The sequence below is a fragment of the Centropristis striata genome, chromosome 13 (genome assembly GCF_030273125.1).
Source record: "Centropristis striata isolate RG_2023a ecotype Rhode Island chromosome 13, C.striata_1.0, whole genome shotgun sequence".
Classification (NCBI taxonomy): Eukaryota; Metazoa; Chordata; class Actinopteri; order Perciformes; family Serranidae; genus Centropristis; species Centropristis striata.
This window is the reverse complement of record NC_081529.1, coordinates 11,393,516-11,416,407: the sequence shown is the minus strand read 5'-3', so window position 1 is coordinate 11,416,407 and position 22,892 is coordinate 11,393,516. Positions and strand designations below refer to the sequence as shown.

The window sequence follows — 22,892 nt, the reverse complement described above, 5'->3', positions numbered from 1 at the left end:
GTGTACACTATGATGAGATTCTTCAGAGATTTCAAAGAGGAGCACACCTACAACAAGCATTCCTTTTCAAGTATTTATTTATACAGCAACCTATGACCTTTAACCTCAAAATGTGTGTGTGTGTGTGTGTGTGTGAAGGATGTGTATCTGGAGTATGAGGGGCATTTTATGCCAGCACACTATACTAAAACGCGTGTACAGCGCCTATGCGATGACATCAAACGTCTAACGTGCACGTGTAAATTCCATTCACTTTCAATGGACAGACAGGCGTCACATAGGCGTCAAGCAGACGCTGTACACGCGTTGTTGCGCATACGCCTACGTGACGGCTGCGTGACGGGTGAACTACGCCTCAAATACGTGACATGAAGACCCGCGTGACTGTTAAGTACAATTCTACATAGGCATACAGACACGCTTATTGCGAGTACACCAGATAACATGGGTGACGGGTGAAAAGTGCCACGAGCGAACGTAGTGGACGCCTGTGTGTGTGTGTAACGCGTGTACGCCTATAACAGTTCAGCTGTTACACAGAGTCTCAGCTTCACACGGGATTGTCAAAGCAGAACTTATAGATGAACTCCAAGCCCACACAGAGCTGTCAGGATATTTCTATCATTTTCAGGCCCGTTTTTATTTTCTTGATGATATTTAATGATAGCAAGGGTGAAAGGGATAATTAAAATAATTTCAGCTACTTAAAAATAGTAATACTAAAGTGCGACGCTCACAGTCAGTTCCCAGTTCGCTCTTGGACATACAGTTCATTACGCATCAGCTGTAATGTACAAATTGAATATTAAGTAGCCATGCGGACCTGTCCAATGAATAAGGAAGCTTTTTGAGTAATTTTATGCACTTGGACATACAGTTCATTAAGCATCAGCCGAGGCGTGTACTTAAATTGCATTTAGGTAGACTGAAACAGCCTAAACTGTGTAGGCTAATAGGTCTCTCTTGGTAAAACATGGATTGCTTTAATTGTGAAGCGAAGCGGCTGTTAAACTCAAAATTCGCCATCATAGTTTTATAAAAACATATTTTGTTACAAAAAATGTAAACAAGTATGTAAGAAAGGAAATAAATGTATAATTGCATTTATAACTCGGCCCTTGTGACCACCCTGGAACTCTTCGTTGACGGGTGGTCGTTATATTTGCGGCTCGCACCGCGTCGTGCTTTATTTCTCACAACGGCTGGCGGCTCAACCTTAAACAGTACAAGTAAACACTGGCGTGAGACAACAGAAAGATTAAAGGCCGGTGTTGTGTCCTTAATGGTTTCCACACTAACTTGTTGCCGTAGGCTATGCGCATGTTCTGTTGCGCATGAGCTGTCCGTGGTACTGAAACAACAATCGCCATTAATGTGAGGATTCTGTCTGATGTTGTGCTGTTCCTTAACACCTTATCTACTGTTTGGGTTCATCTGTAGTCGGCACTTTGTACAATAAAATGATTTATTGTGCCGTGTGATAGAGCCGATACGCATGTTTTGTCTTTACTGTTGTATTGTGTACAGCCTTTATACAGCTCTGTTGGGAGAGCTTGTGTACGGAAGCGCATTGCATTCACTGGATTAAAAAAAAATAGACACCTTTTCTCGTAATTACGAGATCCTGATCTCATAATTACAAGATCCTCGTAAAATAAAGAAAAAGGAAACGTCTGTTAATCCTCTCTCAGTGGCAATGATGGCGCTATCGCAGTTAATCTGCTACTACTAGGCCTACCTTCTTGGTTTGAGATACTGGGAAATACTGATGTTTCTTAAAAATGAGGATGGTATTAATATTAGTATGTCAACACTGCGTGACAAAAAAAAAGTCCTGTATTAATAAATACTTATTATCAAGCATAAAAAAGAGGGGAAAAGTATCATCATGCACTAGTATAGGTTACTGTTCTCTGAACCATGCACGGTTCACCAGGGCCGGTTATTCCTACAGGCCACCAAGGCGGCTGCCTAGGGCGCCAAATTGGCAGGGGGCGCCCCCTTGTGGCGCCCTTAAGCATACATCTTTGTTTTAACAACATTGATTAACGAAACATTTTTTGAAAAGCATGGGCAATAAAACCCTCATTGAATTAAATGAACATGCCCCAACCCATATTTCGAATGAAAATGTAATATTATATTATATAAAATATGATATGTTTTCTTATTTATTTATTTATTCGTATTTTCAATTCAGTTGTTGTTGGTAAAGTTCCAAAGTTTCTAAAAATAAAAATGTTCTGAGACCATTACCTTGCTTGTAGTTCATGTATCAAATATTAGTGTACAGCATAATCCATATAACATAGTGTACCTATGTTATACCCCAATTGGGGTCGCGAGATGATTTCTGGGGGTCGCCAAATCATTTTGGAAGTCAGCTCTGTCTCCACTGTGTTAAAGTGTTCATGTGTGAATGTGTTTTAAGCTTTTTGGTCACTTAATGTCTTTTTTTGTTCATTTTGTGTCTTTTTAGGTCATTTTGTGTCTTTTTTCGATCATTTTGTGCTCAATTTGTGTCTTTTTTGGTCATTTTGTTTCCTTTTTTTTTGGTCATTTTGTGTCTTTTTAGGTAATTTTGTGTCTTTTTTCGATCATTTTGTGGTCAATTTGTGTCTTTTTTGGTCATTTTGTTTCCTTTTTTTTGTCATTTTGTGTCTTTTTAGGTAATTTTGTTTCCTTTTTTTTGTCATTTTGTGTCTTTTTAGGTAATTTTGTGTCTTTTTTCGATCATTTTGTGGTCAATTTGTGTCTTTTTTGGTAATTTTGTTTCCTTTTTTTGTCATTTTGTGTCTTTTTTGGTCATTTTGTGTCTTTTTTTGGTCAATTTGTGTCTTTTTTTGGTCATTTTGTCTTTCTTTGATCATTTTGTGTCTTTTTTGATCATTTTGTGGTCAATTTGTGTCTTTTTTGGTCATTTTGTTGACTTTTTTTGGTCATTTTGTTTCTTTTTTGGGGTCACGGACAACATACATGTTAAATTGGGGGTCGCGACTCAAAAAGGTTGAGAACTACTGGCCTAGGGCAGCCAATGGGCTAGAACCGGCCCTGCGGTTCACATTTATTAACATAATTATTATTGATTATTAATCATAATCATAACTAATGCCGGCGGGTGAGCCATGATATACACAGCGCCAGGCAGAAGTTGACCGGGCAGAGCCCGGTCACCGGTGCTGCTGATCGCTTCTGAAGTAAGCTACTTTCATGTTGTTTATCTCATCATCATGGCAACGCAGTAGCTGCATCATAATAAATCCCTGGAATATGGGGGAAGCATGCTTGCGATGGCAGCTCCTTTGATGAGAACGCGCACAGAGCACAAAGCTCAGAACCGGACAATGCTCGGCTGATGCTTAATGAACTGTATGTCCAAGTGCATAAAATTACTCAAAAAGCATCCTTATTCATTGGACAGGTCCGCATGGCTACTTAATATTCAATTTGTACATTACAGCTGATGCGTAATGAACTGTATGTCCAAGAGCGAACTGGGAACTGACTGTGAGCGTCGCACTTTAGTATTACTATTTTTAAGTAGCTGAAATTATTTTAATTATCCCTTTCACCCTTGCTATCATTAAATATCATCAAGAAAATAAAAACGGGCCTGAAAATGATAGAAATATCCTGACAGCTCTGTGGGGGCTTGGAGTTCATCTATAAGTTCTGCTTTGACAATCCCGTGTGAATCTGAGACTCTGTGTAACAGCTGAACTGTTATAGGCGTACACGCGTTACACACACACAGGCGTCCACTACGTTCGCTCGTGGCACTTTTCACCCATCACCCATGTTATCTGGTGTACTCGCAGTACGCGTGTCTGTAAGCACGCCTATTAATCAGACTTTATGCTGGCACAGGCGACGTGTTTTAGGCGTTTAAGTATAGTGTGCTGGCATAAAATACCCCTGATATCTGGAGGAGTGTGCGCACTTATGCGCACATTTGTGTGTGTGTGTGTGTGTGTAACTAAAATCACATAAAGTTCCATGTGTGTGTGTGTGTGTGTGTGTGTGTGTGTCTGTAGTGTACTGCTGCCCCTCCATGCTCTGTGTGTGTGAGCTGCAGTGAGTCCAGCCGCTGGTCTGCCCTGTTCCCCTGCGCTGATCCGGATTGGACACTCCCGCCAATGAAGCCCCTGCTCCTGTCTCCATGGAAATGGATGGGAAATGAGGGGAGATGAAGAAAGCTCCAGCGTGTGAACCAGTGAAAGCTGCCAGCTTCTCCTCGTTCTCTGGAGGCCCCAACATCGGCTCCAGGCGCAACAAGATGGTTTACTTTGCTGAAAAGTGTCGTCCCTGGAGAAGAACTGCCCTGTCTGCACTGTGAGCACTGCTCCAACCCTTTGGCCCCCTTGAGAGCAGGGCCGTGCCCTGAGACCAAGCTCCGCCTCCAGGACCCCAGTGTCTCTCCAATTTGCCTTCAATTGCCATGGCGACAAACGACACATTCGCACCGTGCTCACAACACTAGATGTACGTGTTTGTGTATTTGCATATCGTTAGTCTATTTTTTTGTGCAACACATGTAACGTCCTCCACATTCTTTGCCAAACACATATTAGCTGACGGTTGTGTACCGACTTGAATGTATCTGTGGCTGTTTTTATATAGGCCTCACAAAAAGAAGACTGAGGGACAGGGTGGGGGAATATAGATATGCCATTCAAACAAGAAATTTGAACTATCCCATGGCCAAACATTATATGGAAGCACAACACACAGGTGATTCTTCTCTACGAGTATCAGGGATTGAGGTTATCAGTGTCGATGCAAGGGGTGGGGACAGAGTCAGGTGCCTCAAGCAGAGAGAGGCGGACTGGATTCATGTCCTTAGGGCCACCAGCTTTCTTGGCCTCAATGAGGATCTTGACCTTTCATCCTTTCTGTGATAAAGACATCTTCGTTGTATAATGATTGGATTTTTTTGTTGTATAATGATTGGACTTCTTCCTTTGGGTTTCTATATTTGCTTTGCTATATTTGCATTTATATTTATATTGCTCTTCTGTTCTGTGTCATTACTTTTTAGGCCAGTTTTTGGTTTATTGTTTTGTTTTTGGGGAGGGGAGATTTTCTCTATATATTGAGTTTGATTATTCTATGTAGGGTTTCATTTTTGTCACCCATGACTTATGTTATACTGCTAAACTTTTTATCTTAATAATAGTCAAGTGGTTTTGTCTGATTGTTCAGGAAGCTGAAAATCTTGGTGCTTCTGCCGGGGCCTCATGTAGGCCTGGAGGAGCACTGCATAGACCTGAGGAGCCACAGCTGAACTGAATCTCCCTATAATTGCATTTGTTTTTGTCTCTTGTCTCCATACACCCTGAGGAAGGCGCAAGTGTTTTTAGATGTAACCCATGTATAATAAAGTGTTTTTAACTTTTGTCAATCCACCAGAGTGCCTGAATTTTCTTCTTTTGAGTTCATATTAGCGTGCCTATCGCATACTCTCTGCACTAGGGTACAACCATCACACTGTCAACCACAGCAGGTGGTATGTAGATTCCCAAACTGGTGCCCATACCCAACATCTTGAGAGGGCCTGGAGATCCTACAAGGAGCAGATCTGGAGGCTTAGGGGAAATCAGTTTGCTTTCCGACCACCTTTCAGTGATTGAGTGGCATGAATGGCTTGCAAAGAAACACTGCAAGGGTGCATTTGGCAGACTGATCCATGACATTTCCAAAAAATACAACTAGTCATATGCAGTCACTGTAATCGTTGTTTGCAAGAATTTGTCTTTCTGTGAGACAAAGTCCAAGAAATCAGTGCACTTTGTTTTTGTAGTGTCGTAAAATTCCTTTTCCTGTATTATTTTATCATGTGTTGAACATATTTATTTTATCAGTTTCAAATAATTTTTAGACGTTTCTTTGAGATAGGATCTAGAATTATGTTAAATTGTGACACTGAAATATTTTCTGACTTTATTTGATTTGATACAGAAAGTTTTTAATTAAAAAAAAAAAGATTTTATTTGTCATATTTGAAACGTCTGTGATCCACTGTTGATGTTGGCAAGTTTTTATTCATAAGCCATAGCCATAGCGCTCACTTTAGATTAGCTCACACAAAATACTTAATCAACGAGTAGTAAGTGCTTCATAACAGCCTCAATTCATGAATTCCTGCATTAATAACTGTTTATAGGATCTGCTAACACAGTCACTAATCATTAATACATGTCTGAATAGTGGATGTGCAAGTGCATGCAGAAATGCACATCTAAATACTTTGTTCATCATTTACATACACTTTCTAAATGATATTACAAACCACTGACAAATCCTATATAACTGGTTAGTAAGTGATGTAATGCTTGATTTAGAATTGCTGAATCCATCATATATAAAATATGAAAATGCAATCATTAGGACATTATAGATGAGCTTATTAATGAAGAGTAAAACATTTATAATTGTGATTATAAACCACATAGTAATGAGTATTTACGGCAGAAACATGCTAATAAATGATGAATTCAGTATTTACTAATCCATAACTAATGTGCTTATCAATAATGAATAAAACATTTTAACTGTGTTTATAAACTACATACTAATGTGTGGTAATGTCAGAGAAATGCGTTATAAATGATGAATTGAGTATTTATTAATGCTTAACTAATGCTTAATAGTGTGTACTCATTATAAAGTGTTACCCAGCCCTCTGACTGACTGAGAGTAGTACTGGCTGCCACCACCATTGGTAATAGCAGCGATCCACTCCAGTCCTTTACCAGGAGCCTGTCTGATCCAGTTCATATAGTAGCCACTAACATCAAGTCCAGAGGCTGTACAGGTCAATCTGTGAGATCCTCCAGGACTTTTAACTGCTGGTTCAGATTCTGTCAGAGTCTGACCATCAACACCTGTGAATAGAACAAAAAACATTGGGCCTCATTCATGAAACGTGAGCAGAACGAATTTGTGTGTAAACCGTTCGCAGACGGAAATTTACGTGCATCTCCGCATTCATCAATATTTTAGTAGCTCCGATCTTTTCGTAGCTACTAACAAAATCTACACATGCTGCTGACCACACGTAGTGCTTGTGTAAATTTAAGAACGCATATAAATAATGCTCGTCACTGTTGGAAATTACAATTTTAATTCATAATGCGTTCTGTTATGTACACAATACGCAGATGCCTTTGAAACATGTGATATAAACATGTCAAACGATTAAAAATATAACATATTTAGTTAAATTAGTTGGCAATTGGCGGGATTAAGATTCAGATTAAACTCATAATTGTGAATTATCTATGTAAATTGACGCATCCTGCCTGCAGTTCTCAGAGGTATCATTAAATTAATGCCAGAGTATATCCAATTTCCATACGACGCACAACGGCAGACAGAAGTAATGCAGGGGTTCAGTGCAGTTGCAAACATGCCAGGTGTTATCGGTGCCATAGACTGCACACACGTACGCATCAAGGCTCCATCCGGTGATGCATTTGCTTACATTAACCGGAAAAACTTTCATTCCGTGAATGTGCAACTGATCTGTGACGCAAAGTGTGTGTTGTTAAACGTTGTGGCACGGTGGCCCGGTGGGACGCATGACGCATTCATCCTGCGTAATTGCGCAGTTGGCACGCGTTTGGAGGATGGAGCTGTGCGAGACGGCTGGCTCATTGGTAAGAATATAGCCTGCATAATCACATGTGTGTGTTATATATGGACTTACCTTTCTATATCCATAGGGGATAGGGGTTACCCACTGACGCCGTGGCTTATGACCCCACTGGCCAGCCCGCAGACACCACAGGAGCATACAATGAGGCGCACGCGGCTACTCGGGCCGTTGTAGAGCGCACCAACGGGGTATTTGGACTCTGAGCGTCCTCCTCCTGTGGCAGATGTACTTTTTTTGTGTGCGCTAATGCGTTTCTTTGCGTCAAGTTTAATGTCAAACCATTTACGTTTAACCTCGGACGTAGTTCTTTGCACTACAGAAACCACATTTACTGCGTCCGTCACCTCCCTCCACGCTTTCGCTTTGCCTGTCCCTGTCACACCACTACTAACAGATGAAAATAAAAAAAAATTTTTGGATTCCTTCTCCCAAAATAACTTCAATCTCCGCTTCGGAAAAATTCTTTTTTCTTTCTCGTTCTTTTTTTCTTTGTGCCATGACTGACAGGTTGACAGGATGCCTCTACACACCTCCTTATATGGTGGTCATTAGCAATTCATGGGCGGGGTTCATGCTAATTGCTGATTATCGGGAGCGCGCTGCCACCTTACGATGGATTGGCATTCATGATCATACACACGTGTTTACGATCAGATCTGAGTTTCCCGCGGCGTTCATGAATCCGGAGTAGGTTTTTAGTAGCGTAGGCTTTTATGTGCAAATCTACGCACAAATCTACTAACGTTTCATGAATGAGGCCCATTGAGTGAAATAAGCAGGTGACACTAATAGAAGAAACGCTTTATTAATATCTGAGAAAGTGTTCACCTGCCCAGCAGACAGTTAGAAGCAGCAGTCCTGTCCTATAGTCCATCATGTTAAACTGTGTGTCCACTGTCCTCTGTCCTCCTCTCTGCAGTCAGATAAGTAGAAGACATCTGAGTTTTGCATTGACTCCTCCTTTCTGATTGAACAGTGTCTTCCATTCAATCTCTCCACAAAACTAATTTAATCCTTTCACTTTCTTCTAACTCATTCATTTTTTTAAAACTCAAGTTATTATAACATTATATTATAATGCTTACTTAACTGTAAATTAATTTTATCTGTGGATAATTACCCAATTCAACATACAAACAACACAGTTTTGCTACTGTTTGTAAATTAAAGCTTATTAAATGTTATTATGATTATTCTGGTTTCAGGTCATTTAATATGAAAATTGCCTTATAGGTAAAAAAACAAACAAAACACCTCATGTCTCCTGAAATTATTTTTCTTTAAAGTTTAAAGATTTGTGTCACGTGGCTTGTAACTTCTGCTGTTTGGAATATTTCTTGTATTATTAGACCAAATATGTATATTTAAACAATTAAAGGTCAAAACAATAAGTTTAACGTTTGAAGACATTATAGGTTAATTGATTATATTATTTGTAAAGTGTAATATTTATCAATGGTTTGTTGGTGATTGTAACCTAAAAGCATTTAAAGAGATGTAAGGATTAATTTCTACTGTAGTGAGAAAGGTTTTTGTACACACAATGATGTTTCAATGATGATAATTGTAGATTATCTATTTGATATGATATGTTGCTGTAAAATGAGATGAAGAACCTTTGTTCTTAGACTTCCTGTTTACTGTAACAGTGAGCTGGTGTTGAAGTCATTAGTGGTCTGAGGGCTCCTCCTCTGGTGGCTTCATGTTACAAGTGTTCAGGCACTGAGGGGTTTTTGTTCAGCTCTACTGATGCTTTGTGTCACTGTGTCTCTCCTGGCACAGTAATACACAGCAGTGTCTTCAGGCTGCACATTCTGTCCGTTTAGAGTCACTGTTTTGCTGGAAGAGTCTAAGTCGATACTGAACTTGTTCTTTAGTGAATCTTTGTAGTATGAATCACTAGTATATTTCATTCCAATCCACTCCAGTCCTTTCCCTGCAGGCTGTCTGATCCAGGCTGTGTAGTAGCTGCTAAGAGAAAAAGAGACCTGACAGGTGATGGTCAGACGTTGACCTGGCTGCACAGTCACAGAGGCTGGCTGAGTCAGCGTTTCACACTTTACACCTGTGGAGGAAAACATGTTGAATATTGAATGAGTGTAATAAGAGTGAACAGTCAGTGTGCTGTTATCATACTGTCAGTGTCTCTGCCTCAGTGAGACTCACAGGAGCCAGCAGCCAGCAGCAGCAGCACAGCTACAGAGAACATGGTTGGTATTGAAGGTGATCTGATGGGAGCTTCTCTTCTTCTGCTGCAACTGACAGCATGATATCAAGTCTTTATAGCAGACTGTGAGGAAGTTCACTTTGCATAGAGAAGGACACTGACAGGCTGTAAAGGAAGGATGGACTGTCCTGTCATAAGTAGTCAACACTTGGAATTATGGTGTGAAAATATATTTTTTACATATCGGAAAGAAAATGTATAATTTTACAGTGTCTATGGATCACTCTAATACATGCAAATAGTGACATGCTTCATTTGGGGTTAGAGTTTATTGTGAATAAGAGACCAGGCAGGTGATGATTGCAGTCTGAACTTGATGGATTTATAAATCCACCTGCATATATTTACAGAAATTATCCTCACAGCAACCACTCCCTAAAGTTTAGGGAGTTTAGGGCCAAAACAGTCTGAATACTACAGTGTGATCAGTTTTCTTCCTCCTGGACAGGGCCAATGTGTTATGCTTAACAATCAGTTATGTTCCTAACAGTTGTTCTGTCATTCAATATGTGTCTAATCATATTATATGCTTAGTTAATTTGTGTTCTTTCAATCACTACAATTTCTATCAGAGATTCTTCTTTTAACAGTTAAAATATAACAGAAAATCCTTCACACCTGCCTGACACAATAACAGATGGGAATATCATTTACCAGTACTTTGATGTACAAAGCACATGCTGTTAAAAACTATTTTAAAAAAGAGGAAGTCATAAACCACAGCCTCAGCTGGTGCTTTCACGTTGCTTTGTTTTTTGTCTCTGTTTGTGTGTGTATGACGCTGTTTATTTGCTGCCACCTGGTGGTGATTGTAAAAATGAGTTGTTTGAGGTTTTTGTAAAGCCTCTCTGATCAAATACACACTGTGTGTTTGGCACAGTCATACACAGCAGAGTCCTCTGGCTGTAAGTTGGACAGTCTCACATATGTCATGCTGTTGCTGTTCTTTGCACTTCTTGTTCCCCGCTGGTGGAACACACTACCAGTTCCTACCTGAGTGAGAAAAAAAGTGGCAAAATACTTACATGGCAGACAGAGCACTGTCAGCAGAACACTAAGTTTGTCCATCATCTTGAGACTGAGGATGTGAACCACTACACACTAATGAAGAAGTCAGTGGGAGGACAGATGTATACCCTCTGAAAACCCCAGATTTGCATGGGATCTCAAAGAGGAGGACCTAATATATATGTAACACCCTTTAGTTACACACACAGTGTAATCCACAATATTTCTAGTTTAACCATGTTGAGCTATATGTTACCGGCCTCAAGTCTAGGGGGACCTGGGCCACTAGCTAGTTTGCTACACAGTCCTGAGGGACTGAGAAGCAGTAAGGACAGAGACACGTTATGTGTTTGAGATCAACTTGGCGCCATGTTTTATTCTGCCGGTCACAAAATGTCATTAACCATTCAACTGGCCTTAAATACACACTTGTAAAATTTACTGACCTCCTTAGCGAAAGCAAATACTGATGGTGCCAGCATTGTAGCTGAAAAATACTTATATGCGAGGAGAATATTATTACAATGTCAAATGCATGACAATAATTAAACAAAACAGTTAAATAACAATAAAAACACATTAACATATATTTGGCTTTTCCTTGAGAACTGTTTCAGTCTGTTTACATAAGACAAAATGATTTGGTAGCTACGTTATCAACAATTACAGGGCTCCAAAACACTACAAATTTACCACAGTTTTACAGTTAACTCATGGATCCAAAACAGACTACTTTTAGCAAATATATGGTCATACATTCAGTAACATTAATACATATTATTTCAACACTATGAAACATAGCAGATTTAAGCTAGGCAGTGGGACACACAAACCAATTAACCCACACCTTCTCTGAGTGCCCATCTCACTCATATCACTGTCAGAACATGTATGTAACACATTATTTTTACTCATTTTATGCTGTTTTAACCACATTTAACATACCTGTGAAGCAGTAAGGACAGAGACACGTGATGTGTTTGTGATCAACTTGCCGCCATGTTTTATTCTGCCGGTCACATGACAACACAGGCTCAAGTTGTCTGTCCCCCACTGTGCCTGTTCTAACCTGCTGTCACAAGAAAGTAACAGCAAGGTTTCCCCAAAATGTGAAAGGAACTGATTTATATCTGAGAGGGACTCATTTATCAAGTAGTTATAAAATAAAGGGGGTGTCAGTTTTTCTTTAACTTTTAACAGAAGCTATTTTCCCACCCTCTACAAGTGCATTTATGTTTTGTACTGAACTTTTGCCAGTAAAGACTTTTTGTTATACCTTCAACTGCCTGAGAGTCGTGCATTTGGCTCCACCAGTTTTGTGTCTGAGGTCGTTAAAATTGGCTACAAAGAGAGATATCGGCTTCAGCCAGGATCATGTAAATATTATAAACACTTTTAGTCTGATGCTGCTGTTTGCAGGTTTGAATAAAATACTTTTAATAGTTTCAGTGACACAGACATAAAGTTTGTGAAGTTAGTGCAGGTTAATATAGAAAAAAATGAACATTTTATGATGCTGAGCTTTATATTGCAAGTCAACTGGTCAACATGTATTATATACATCAGAAATATTAAAGGGGTAAACATGTGGTTCTTGACTATGAAAGCAGAGAGGGGGAGACTGCAGAGAGCAAATGACCTGAAACTGGTTCCACATTCACATTCAGCTGTTTTTCTTTTTACTTCACTGTTTGGTTACCAAGTGATTTCCAGAAAGACATTTATATAATTGTGTCTTTAATGGTTAGATAGAAATGATTTTTTTTTTTTTTAAAAGATAAAAAGATTTGCACAATGGGCCTCCTCACCAACATCTTCTGAAAGTATTTTCTTATATTTGTTCTGGAGAAAGATCCTAAGAAAAGTCTGAACAATAGTGAGACTTTTTGTGATATTTAGTGACAACAATAGTGGATACTTTGGACTATAAATAAAGTGATCAATCACAAAACAAACATTAGAATCATAAGATTTCACAATATTTACACAACTTATTGTGTCTTTGTGTAGAAATGTAAATGATTTCTAATTGTTTCAATTTAACGATCACGTTGTTGTTTTTTGTTGTTGTCGTCTTTTATGATCTTTATTCTGTTATTTTAGGTTTTCATGATGTGTATGCAGGGAAAATTATTGATTCATTTTTAATACAAAACACTTTTAAATTAAATTTAACACAAATAATATAATCAAAAACAATTCATGAAAAACACTTCATGTTCTATCAGCCCAGTAAGAATGAGGACTGTAGGTTTTTGTACAGCTGCTCAACCAACTCCAGTCACTGTGGCTCTCTAGCACAATAATAAACAGCAGAATCTTCAGTCTTCAGACTGTTCATCTGCAGATACAGCTGCTGTCTGCTGTTGTCTCTGGAGATGGTAAACCGCCCTCTGACTGACTGAGAGTAGTAGATGCTGCTGCTGCTGTCACTAATAGTAGCAACCCACTCCAGTCCTTTTCCAGGAGCCTGTCTGATCCAGGCCATCCAAGAGCCACCAAAGTTAAAACCAGAGGCTGTACAGGTCAATCTGTGAGATCCTCCAGGACTTTTAACTGCTGGTTCAGATTCTGTCAGAGTCTGACCATCAACACCTGTAAGGACATAAAAAGATCAAGTAAAATACGCTACTAACACAAATAAAGCTATGTAAGATTTAGATCAGTGAAAGTCTCCACCTGCCCAGCAGACAGTTAGAAGCAGCAGTCCTGTCCTATAGTCCATCATGTTAAACTGTGTGTCCACTGTCCTCTGTCCTCCTCTCTGCAGTCAGATAAGTAGAGATGGAAGACATCTGAGTTTTGCATTGACTCCTCCTCACAGGGAAGAAATCACTGGTGTGGAAATATTTAGTGAAACTGGGAAAATAATGTCTGACAATTTTAAGACCACAACATTTGTTGTAAAAATACCCTACAGTTCATCTTGTTTCAGACCATAGACTGTATCCAACACATGAACATACAAGGTTTATTCTCATGTGTTGAATTATAACATCTGAGTATCATGACTCAGTGTCTCATCAGTCACGTTGAGCATAAAGTGCAGCACATGAGAGCTTTTACATTTATATAAATCTAATGAATTTAATTAGATTTCTCACAGTGTGTTTATCCTTAGTTTTTAGTCTATTCCAATCCATGGGTTTTCCTTCACACTGTCTGATCCAACATGTTGCATAGCTACTATCAGTCAGAGAATAACCAGAGACCTGACAGCTGATGCTCAAAGACTGTCCAGGCTGCACAACCATTGAGTCTGGCTGGATGAGATGAATACTGTTCAAACCTGTGGAAACACAAATCAACATGATCTCCATCATTCATGTGTTCACTTCACTTCTTTATGAGGCAACACAAGGAGGAGGATTTACATACTGTTGTAACTAAATCAGCTGACTAAAGTATATTCAAATAATTCTAAATGAAGATGAAACTTTCAGGTGTTGTTCTTCATCTCAAACAAAGAGAAGGTGGAACTTGAATCTCTGACAGTTTAGATTGTTAGGTTTGACTTTGATCATAATGAAGTTGTCTAAAGACTTGATTTAGTCATTTAAGCAGAAATGATTCACGTTTTCTTGAAACAAAAATGTAATGGAAGAGAAGCTGACTTTAAAGGGTTCATTTCTACTGTAGTTGGAAAGGCTTTTAGACATGCAATGATGTTTCAATGATTATAATTTCAGATTATCTATTTGATATGATATGTTGCTGTAAAATGAGATGAAGAACCTTTGTTCTTAGACTTCCTGTTTACTGTAACAGTGAGCTGGTGTTGAAGTCATTAGTGGTCTGAGGGCTCCTCCTCTGGTGGCTTCATGTTACAAGTGTTCAGGCACTGAGGGGTTTTTGTTCAGCTCTACTGATGCTTTGTGTCACTGTGGCTCTCTGGCACAGTAATACACAGCAGTGTCTTCAGGCTGCACATTCTGTCCGTTTAGAGTCGCTGTTTTGCTGGAAGAGTCGAGGCTGATACTGAACTTGTTCTTTAGTGAATCTTTGTAAACTGCAGTGTATCCAACATGGTGAATTCCAATCCACTCCAGTCCTTTCCCTGCAGGCTGTCTGATCCAAGCTGTAGCATAGCTGCTAAGAGAATAAGAGACCTGACAGGTGATGGTCAGACGTTGACCTGGCTGCACAGTCACAGAGGCTGGCTGAGTCAGCGTTTCACACTTTACACCTGTGGAGGAAAACATGTTGAATATTGAATGAGTGTAATAAGAGTGAACAGTCAGTGTGCTGTGATCATACTGTCAGTGTCTCTGCCTCAGTGAGACTCACAGGATCCAGCAGCCAGCAGCAGCAGCACAGCTACAGAGAACATGGTTGGTATTGAAGGTGATCTGATGGGAGCTTCTCTTCTTCTGCTGCAACTGACAGCATGATATCAAGTCTTTATAGCAGACTGTGAGGAAGTTCACTTTGCATAGAGAAGGACACTGACAGGCTGTAAAGGAAGGATGGACTGTCCTGTCATAAGTAGTGTGGGACTCTCCAGGTGTTTTAACCACTGGTTCAGACTCAGTCAGTGTTTGACCCTCAGTACCTGCAGACATTTAAACAGCTCATTAGTTACCGTAATGCAGACATATTGTCATATTGTCAGAAAAACATTCATTGTTCTTACTTGCCCAGTTAATTGACAGGGTGAAAAAAAATTATGTCTGCTCATTGTGTCATATATGATTTATATCTTTCTTTCATATTATTTTTGTAATAATGACAAATGAATTCATGATTTTCAAATTATTTAACTGCCATGTTTGTCAATTGTAAAATTTAATATATTCACTTATTTTGCACACTGTGTGTGTGTGTGTGTGTGTGTGTTTAGAGACATCCTCTCCTTCGTGTCATCTGACTTCTTATCTTCTACTGCCACCTGTTGGTACTTGTGAGAATAACTAGTTTCAAGGTTTTTGTAGAGCCTCTCTGCTTCCTTTAACCACTGTGTGACTCTGGCACAGTAATACACAGCAGAGTCCTCTGGCTGTAAGTTGGACAGTCTCAGATACGTCATGCTGTTGCTGTCATCTCTACTGATTTCTACACGGCCTCTCACATTGCTGGCATAATTGTTTCTACTGGCATCGGAAAAGCCATTCCCGATCCATTCCAGAGCTTTTCCTGCAGGTTGTCTGATCCAGCTCATAACACAGCAGCTAAATGTGAAGCCAGATCCCCTGCAGGAGAGACTGAGAGTCTCCCCGGGCTTTTTCACCACTGAACTGGAAGGAATGGACTCCATGCTCTGACCTGTACAACCTGATGAGATGAAAGGAGAGAGGAACCACAGAAGAAAGTGAGACAGTCATGTGGGAAGTTTTCTGGTATCACTGAGCGACCATCAGTCCATGTTGTCTGATCAAAGATCAAACAGCAGTCAGCAGGAGAACTGACAGGGCAGAGAGAGAGCAACCAGCAGAAGAGTGAGTGTGTTGATCATCCTGAGGCTGGAGATGTGACCTCTGATGCTCCACACAAAGTACAAGAGCAGTCAGCAGGACACAAGTACACTGCACACACTGAACATTTGCATCAGCACATCATGGGGAGGGAGGGGCTCCTGAAAACACAGAGTTAAATGAATGATTTATAATTGATTACATTTTTTGTCCTTTTAATGGTTATACAATAACACAGAGACAGGAACACTTTTTGGAAGTGATTATTGATAATTAATTAAAGATAATTAAAACAATAAAATAACAGTAATAAAAACAAAAACATCAAAATACATATTTGCACAATGGGCCTAATCACAAATATCTAGAAAAATGTTTTCTTCAATTTATTCTGAATGAAGCTCATAAGAAGAGTCTATCTCAGGTTCATGAAGGTGTTTTTTGCTCGGTTGTCTAAACTTATTCCCCGAATCAAACATCCTTTTGACAAAACCATAAACTATCTTCATCTAGTAAAACACTATTTGCAGATCTCAGTCATTCCTTTTGCAAAACTCTAAACACAATTCTCCTGCAATAAGAATTCTGAGAAAAGGACAGGAGGATTCGAAAAATGTGTTTTAGCAATTGAGAAAAACTGGATTACAGGAGGTACATTAGAAACACTGTTTACAATATGATAGAACAGAAAAAGTTTTACAGTATTGCTTACAATGAACAAAATATCCATGAAACACACATGAGCATTCTGAACAAAAAAACAACAGCAAAATGCCCAGATAAAAAGGGAGGGGGGGACTAAAAAAAAAGCACAAAATTACTGTATCTAATCTCTGCGATCTTCAGGGTTAGGCCACATGTTTTCATCAACATTGCATCTGATATTGTTTTTGAACTGATATCATTGCAGAAGCAGAGGTTTTTATACTGTATCTAAGGTTTGGAATATTGTTTTTTTCTATTGTGGGATGTTGTGTGTTAACATTCTTAAATAAAACAAAAACAATCCATAATTTTGTTGCGAGGTATAGCTTGTCTGTTAAGGAAATGTGTTTGACTGCATATTGTGTGGAAACGACATGAAATGTGTGAATGGTACGGCTACAAAATACCATGCTGTGCTAATTGTGTGAAGAGTTTAGAAAAAGTATCTGAAGTGTGGGTAAGCGCTTCTTTGCGACTGAAAAAAACTGTAATATGAGGTGTATACAATCATCATTGAGATCACTTTGCTGTTTGTTGTCTGTAGAGGTTTTTGTGCAGCTGCTCCACTGTCTTCAGTTAATTTGAGTTTGAATACATTTAAAAAAATGTGCATTCAAATTTGCATAATCATAAAAATAATAGCTGTTTGATTAGTTAAGCATCTTCATTAAAGCCATGAGATGGTGCTATGTATCTCTGTAAAGCAGAACAACTTCATGATTAATGTCCAATATATGCTTATATATTATATTTAGTAATTTCTTCAGTTGTGAGGCCTCCCCACCACCTGACTCTTCTTCACTGAAAGCATTGAGAAGTATTCATGAATCTGTTTCTCTTGTCCACAGCAAAGGTTAGCCTATGATTTATGATGAAGCTCTGTTAGATACAGTAGAAGACACAAGCTGTTTCCATCGTAATATACAATTTTAATTTAAAAAAAGTGCTAGGGAGGAGTGCTACACAATGCACTTTTAGGAAGTCAAAGACTGGGAGGATAAAATATTTTAATGAAACAATGTAACGTACAGTTGAAAAAAAGCCACAGGTCAATTTCACCAATTTTATTGTTTATTGTTTATTTATTAGGATCCCCATTGGCCGTCACTCCGTTGTGGGAGTAATGGCTATTCTTCCTGGGATCCTCAAACAGGACACAATTTAAATACATAGTAAAAGCATACAGAGTAACAATTAGAAACTAGAATCTCTAGCAGTTATAAGAAAAAACTACAATATTAAATTCAATAATTTACCAAAAAGTGGAATATCGATTACAATTAAAATAAATTATTAAAAACTGTTTTTAAAACATACAAAATCAATACCTGGGTTATGAAACAGAAAAACAAAAGCTAACGAACAAAGCAAAAAAAAAAAAACCAAGAAGTCAGACCCTATATATTCACCTTTCTAAAGTCATCTTTTTTTTTAAAAACTACTTCTGCTCTCCAGTGATAAGAGCTCAGATGGAAGCCTGTTCCACTCTGCAACCGCTCTACACATGACTGTTCTCCTAAGTGTGTTGGTTCTCGGCAGAGGTAATGTGAATCCGTTGTTTACTGCTTGTCTTGTCTCATGGTTATGTCTGTTATTGGTTGGTACTAGTTGTGAATACAAACAGTTAGGTTTACCAACTGTATATATATTCTTTAAAAACAAAATAAGACTGCATGTCAGTCTGTCTATTACCAGAAGCTACGATAGTCTATCATGCATTTGTAACACATTCTCCCTTATGGAGCACTGAAGTGCAAGGCGGGCTGCTCTATTTTGAGTTAACTGGAGTTAAGACATTTCTTATTGTGGTGCACCAGACCAGACTGTTGAACAATAGTCCAGATGTGAAAGGACTAGAGACTGAGTTACAATTGTTAGAGATGACTTTTCTAAGAGACTAGCATTTTTTTTAATGATGGAAATACCCCTACTCATCCTCATGACTATACTACCAATATGAGATGGCCAATGACAATGTTTCATCTAAAGTAACCCCGAGCAGTTTAGCCTCCCTGACCTGTGCAATTTCAGTATCGTTTAGGGAGAGAGATAGTTTGTGGTTGGACTTTAAGGCATATCTAGAACCTAGCATTAGACATTTGGTTTTAGAACCATTTAATTTCATTTTGTTTTCATTAACCCATTCTGACACCAACATGATTTCCTTTTGAAGTGTATTATTTCCCTGTTCTGAGCTTAAGCTTGATGCAAACATGGTGGTGTCATCAGCATAAATCACCATGCCTGCATTCTCTAACATATCAGACATATCATTTATGAAAATTGAGTAAAGGAGCGGTCCGAGGCAACTGCCCTGGGGAATACCACATTCAAGTGTAATTAAGTTTGAATTTGAGCCATTAAAAACAACACATTGCTGCCTGTCTGACAGATAGCTTCTTAGCAACTCTGTGGCAGTGTTTCTGAAACCATAGGCACTCAGTTTCTTGATTAAGAGTTCATGGTCTATAATATCGAACGCAGCACTAAAATCCAGAAGTACTGCACCCACCACCTCTTTTTTATCAATGAGTTGCAACCAGCAGTCTGTTAAAGATGTTAAATGTTGTAGTGTTATTAAATATTTAAACCATTTCCTTGTTCCTTGTTAGTCATGAATAAATGCACTGCAAAAAAGGGGTGTCTAAAAACAAGATAAACACACTAAATCTGAGGGAAATTATCTTGCTGCATGGACAGATAATTTCACCAGACAAGATTTCTTGGATTAAGATTGTTAAATCTAGAAATAAGCATGTTGAACACGAAAAAAGAAAGAAAGAAATTAACTCTTAAAACAAGATAAATTATCTAACACTTCTAAATCTAAGTTTTATTTTGTCTGTTTGTAAGAACCAAATAATTTGAAGTGTGTTGATACTTTCTTTTGTGGCTGACTAATGTAACACCATAAAGACAATTCAAACAACACATTAATATAAGGTGTATACAATCCACAGATGATGTTAACTGGATTATGGTGAGAAAACTCAGATGTCATTGAGATCACTTTGCTGTTTGTTGTCTGTGGAGGTTTTTGTGCAGCTGCTCTACTGTCTTCAGTCACTGTGTCTCTCGAGCACAGAAGTAAACAGCAGAATCTTCTGCTGTCAGGCTCTTGACCTCCAGGTACTGAGTGCTGCTGGGAACATCTTCAGTCATGATGAAACGGCTTTGAAAGGAGCTGCCGTAGATAGCAGAGTTTTTGCCTGTGTCCATCCTCCCAATCCACTCCAGAGCTTTCCCTGACCTCTGTCGTATCCAGTGAATATTATAGCTTGTCATGCTATAACCAGATATGATGCATGACATCTTCACTGTCTCTCCAGGTCTCTTCCCCTCAGAGGGAGACTGCTCCAGTTTGATCTCACTCCAAACTCCTGGAAGTAGAAACATTTTGATCATTATCCATCAAACCTGTAAATCACAGGTCGGACATTTAAAAAGCACCATTGATTTTCTCACCATGAATAGCAACTGCAAATAATAAACTCCAGATAATTGTATTGTCCATTCTGTGATGAACACTGTAGTTCAGAGCTTTTAAGTCCTTTCTATACTCAGTAAAGAGTGTTTATTTTATGAATGTTCACATTTAGAACTTGTTTTTGTGGTTGAGTCACATGGTTGCTGAGTATTTGTGCAGGTCTGTTGGTGGTTTGTATCACTGTGGAGCTACACAGACACAGTAATACACAGCTGTGTCCTCAGGCTGCAGATTCTGTCTTTTAGAGTCCCTGTTAGAGCAGACGTGTCTCTGCTGGAGCTGAACTTGTTCTTCAGAACATTATTAGGTCCCCGGGGCAATCACACCGAGCACTGGCCCCTACAGCAATAGCTGTAGCCACTGTTGTTATACTGTGGATTTTTTCTTCTTCCTCTTCCCGACACAATTTTGTCCTGCTACTAGTCCTACAACTCGAAGAGTAGCAGTACAAATTATATATCAGATTGTTAGGTTTGACTTTGATCATTATGAAGTTGGCTAAAGACTTTTGATTCAGCCATGAAATCAGTAATGATTCAGATTTTCTTGAAGCAAAAATGTCATGGAAGAGAAGCTGACTTTTAAGGGTTAATTTCTACTGTAGTGAGAAAGGTTTTTGTACACACAATGATGTTTCAATGATAATAATTTCAGATTTTTTAACTGATATAAAATGTTGCTGTAAAATGAGATGAAGAACCTTTGTTCTTAGACTTCCTGTTTACTGTAACAGTGAGCTGGTGTTGAAGTCATTAGTGGTCTGAGGGCTCCTCCTCTGGTGGCTTCATGTTACAAGTGTTCAGGCACTGAGGGGTTTTTGTTCAGCTCTACTGATGCTTTGTGTCACTGTGGCTCTCTGGCACAGTAATACACAGCAGTGTCTTCAGGCTGCACATTCTGTCCATTTAGAGTCACTGTGTTGCTGGAAGAGTCTTCATCAATACTGAACTTGTTCTTCAGTGAATCTTTGACATTGGTGTCACTACTCATCCACTCCAGTCCTTTCCCTGCAGGCTGTCTGATCCAATGTGTGAAGTAGCTGCTAACAGAATAAGAGACCTGACAGGTGATGGTCAGACGTTGACCTGGCTGCACAGTCACAGAGGCTGGCTGAGTCAGCGTTTCACACTTTACACCTGTTGGAAAAAGAAAATGTTTGTAACAAATGATAAAGTTTAACTGCAAAAGAAGAAGTGATGACTTTACCAAATGCAGAGAGACTCACATCCAGCTGCCAACAGCAGCAGCAGAGCTACAGAGAACATGGTTTATGTAGAAAGTGACGTGCTGTGAACTCCACTGACAGCCTGATGGGATGTTTTTATAGCTGAGGAACAAGGAAGCTCACTGAGTTTGCATACAATCAAACATATGATAAATTATTTAAACACAATGAGTTGTTTCCCTGTGACCACCTAGTAGACATTATATTCATTTTTATTTTCAAATGTATATTTTTTGAATGTTTTGTACAATTTCTGCATTCATTTAATTTGTTTTTCTCACTGATTGCATTGGCTACAAAGAGAGAGAGAAGCTGCAGCCAGGATCATGTAAATATTATAAACCCTTTAAGTCTGATGCTGCTGTTTGCAGGTTTGAATAAAAGAAAGTGACGTGCTGTGAACTCCACTGCCAGCCTGATGGGATGTTTTTATAGCTGAGGAACAAGGAAGCTCACTGAGTTTGCATACAATCAAACATATGATATATTATTTAAACACAATGAGCTGTTTTCATGTGACCACCTACTCTACATTATATTCATGTTTATCTTCAATGTATGATTTTTTAATGTTTTGTGCAATTGCTGCATTTATTTATTCATTTTTCTTACTTACTGTATTGGCTACAAAGAGAGAACGAGGCTGCAGCCAGGATCATGTAAATATTATAAACACTTTAGGTCTGATGCTGCTGTTTGCAGGTTTGAATAAAATACTTTTAATAGTTTCAGTGTTTGCAGACACAGACATACAGAGAAAAGCATCGAGCAGCAAACAGCTGATCAGGAATTGAAACAAGTGACAAACTGCAGAAAACTACATCCTTTAGCTTAGTGACAACTATGGTAGTTCAGACATGTAGAAGTTATTTTATATAATAATCAGCATATTTCACTTTCATCTGTGTCCCAAATGAAAACAATATCAGGCAGTGTGTGTTATACTGAAGGTTTTTATTTTCCAAGTCAAGTCAAGTAGAATATGATCTGATCTATTATGGCCAACTTATTCCTGTCCATGAATAGATGCAGCTACATTTTCTTTATATTCAGAAACAGTTTGCATCAAACTGTCAATATTCTCTCATTTTAAGATATTCCTCTGCTGTTAAAACACAACAATGATCTTTTGATTAGTCTCCCAGTGAGGAGGAACAAAGACAGAAATGGTT

General features: G+C 38.8%; 2 protein-coding genes and 1 gene segment (V, D, J or C); all 3 read right to left on the bottom strand.

Annotated features, from left to right (window-relative positions):
• Window positions 1–5,468: 5,468 nt before the first annotated feature.
• On the bottom strand, window positions 5,469–14,212 carry LOC131982983 (Ig heavy chain Mem5-like). The gene is made up of 5 exons (XM_059347570.1): window positions 14,052–14,212; window positions 9,824–9,915; window positions 9,405–9,722; window positions 6,675–6,884; window positions 5,469–5,563 (listed from the first exon to the last, which is right to left on the bottom strand). The coding sequence occupies exons 1-5, from the start codon at window positions 14,210–14,212 to the stop codon at window positions 5,469–5,471; spliced, it is 876 nt and encodes a 291-aa protein (XP_059203553.1).
• Window positions 14,213–14,770: 558 nt separating this feature from the next.
• Window positions 14,771–15,222, bottom strand: LOC131983797 (Ig heavy chain V region XIG14-like). The segment is given in 2 exon segments: window positions 14,771–15,078; window positions 15,180–15,222. Coding segments are annotated over 2 exon segments (351 nt in total).
• A 4,849-nt stretch (window positions 15,223–20,071) lies between these two features.
• On the bottom strand, window positions 20,072–21,760 carry LOC131982982 (immunoglobulin gamma-1 heavy chain-like). Its single transcript, XM_059347569.1, has 3 exons — window positions 21,721–21,760; window positions 21,350–21,631; window positions 20,072–20,388 (listed from the first exon to the last, which is right to left on the bottom strand). Exons 1-3 carry the CDS (start codon window positions 21,758–21,760, stop codon window positions 20,072–20,074), a joined length of 639 nt encoding a protein of 212 aa, XP_059203552.1.
• Window positions 21,761–22,892: the final 1,132 nt, after the last annotated feature.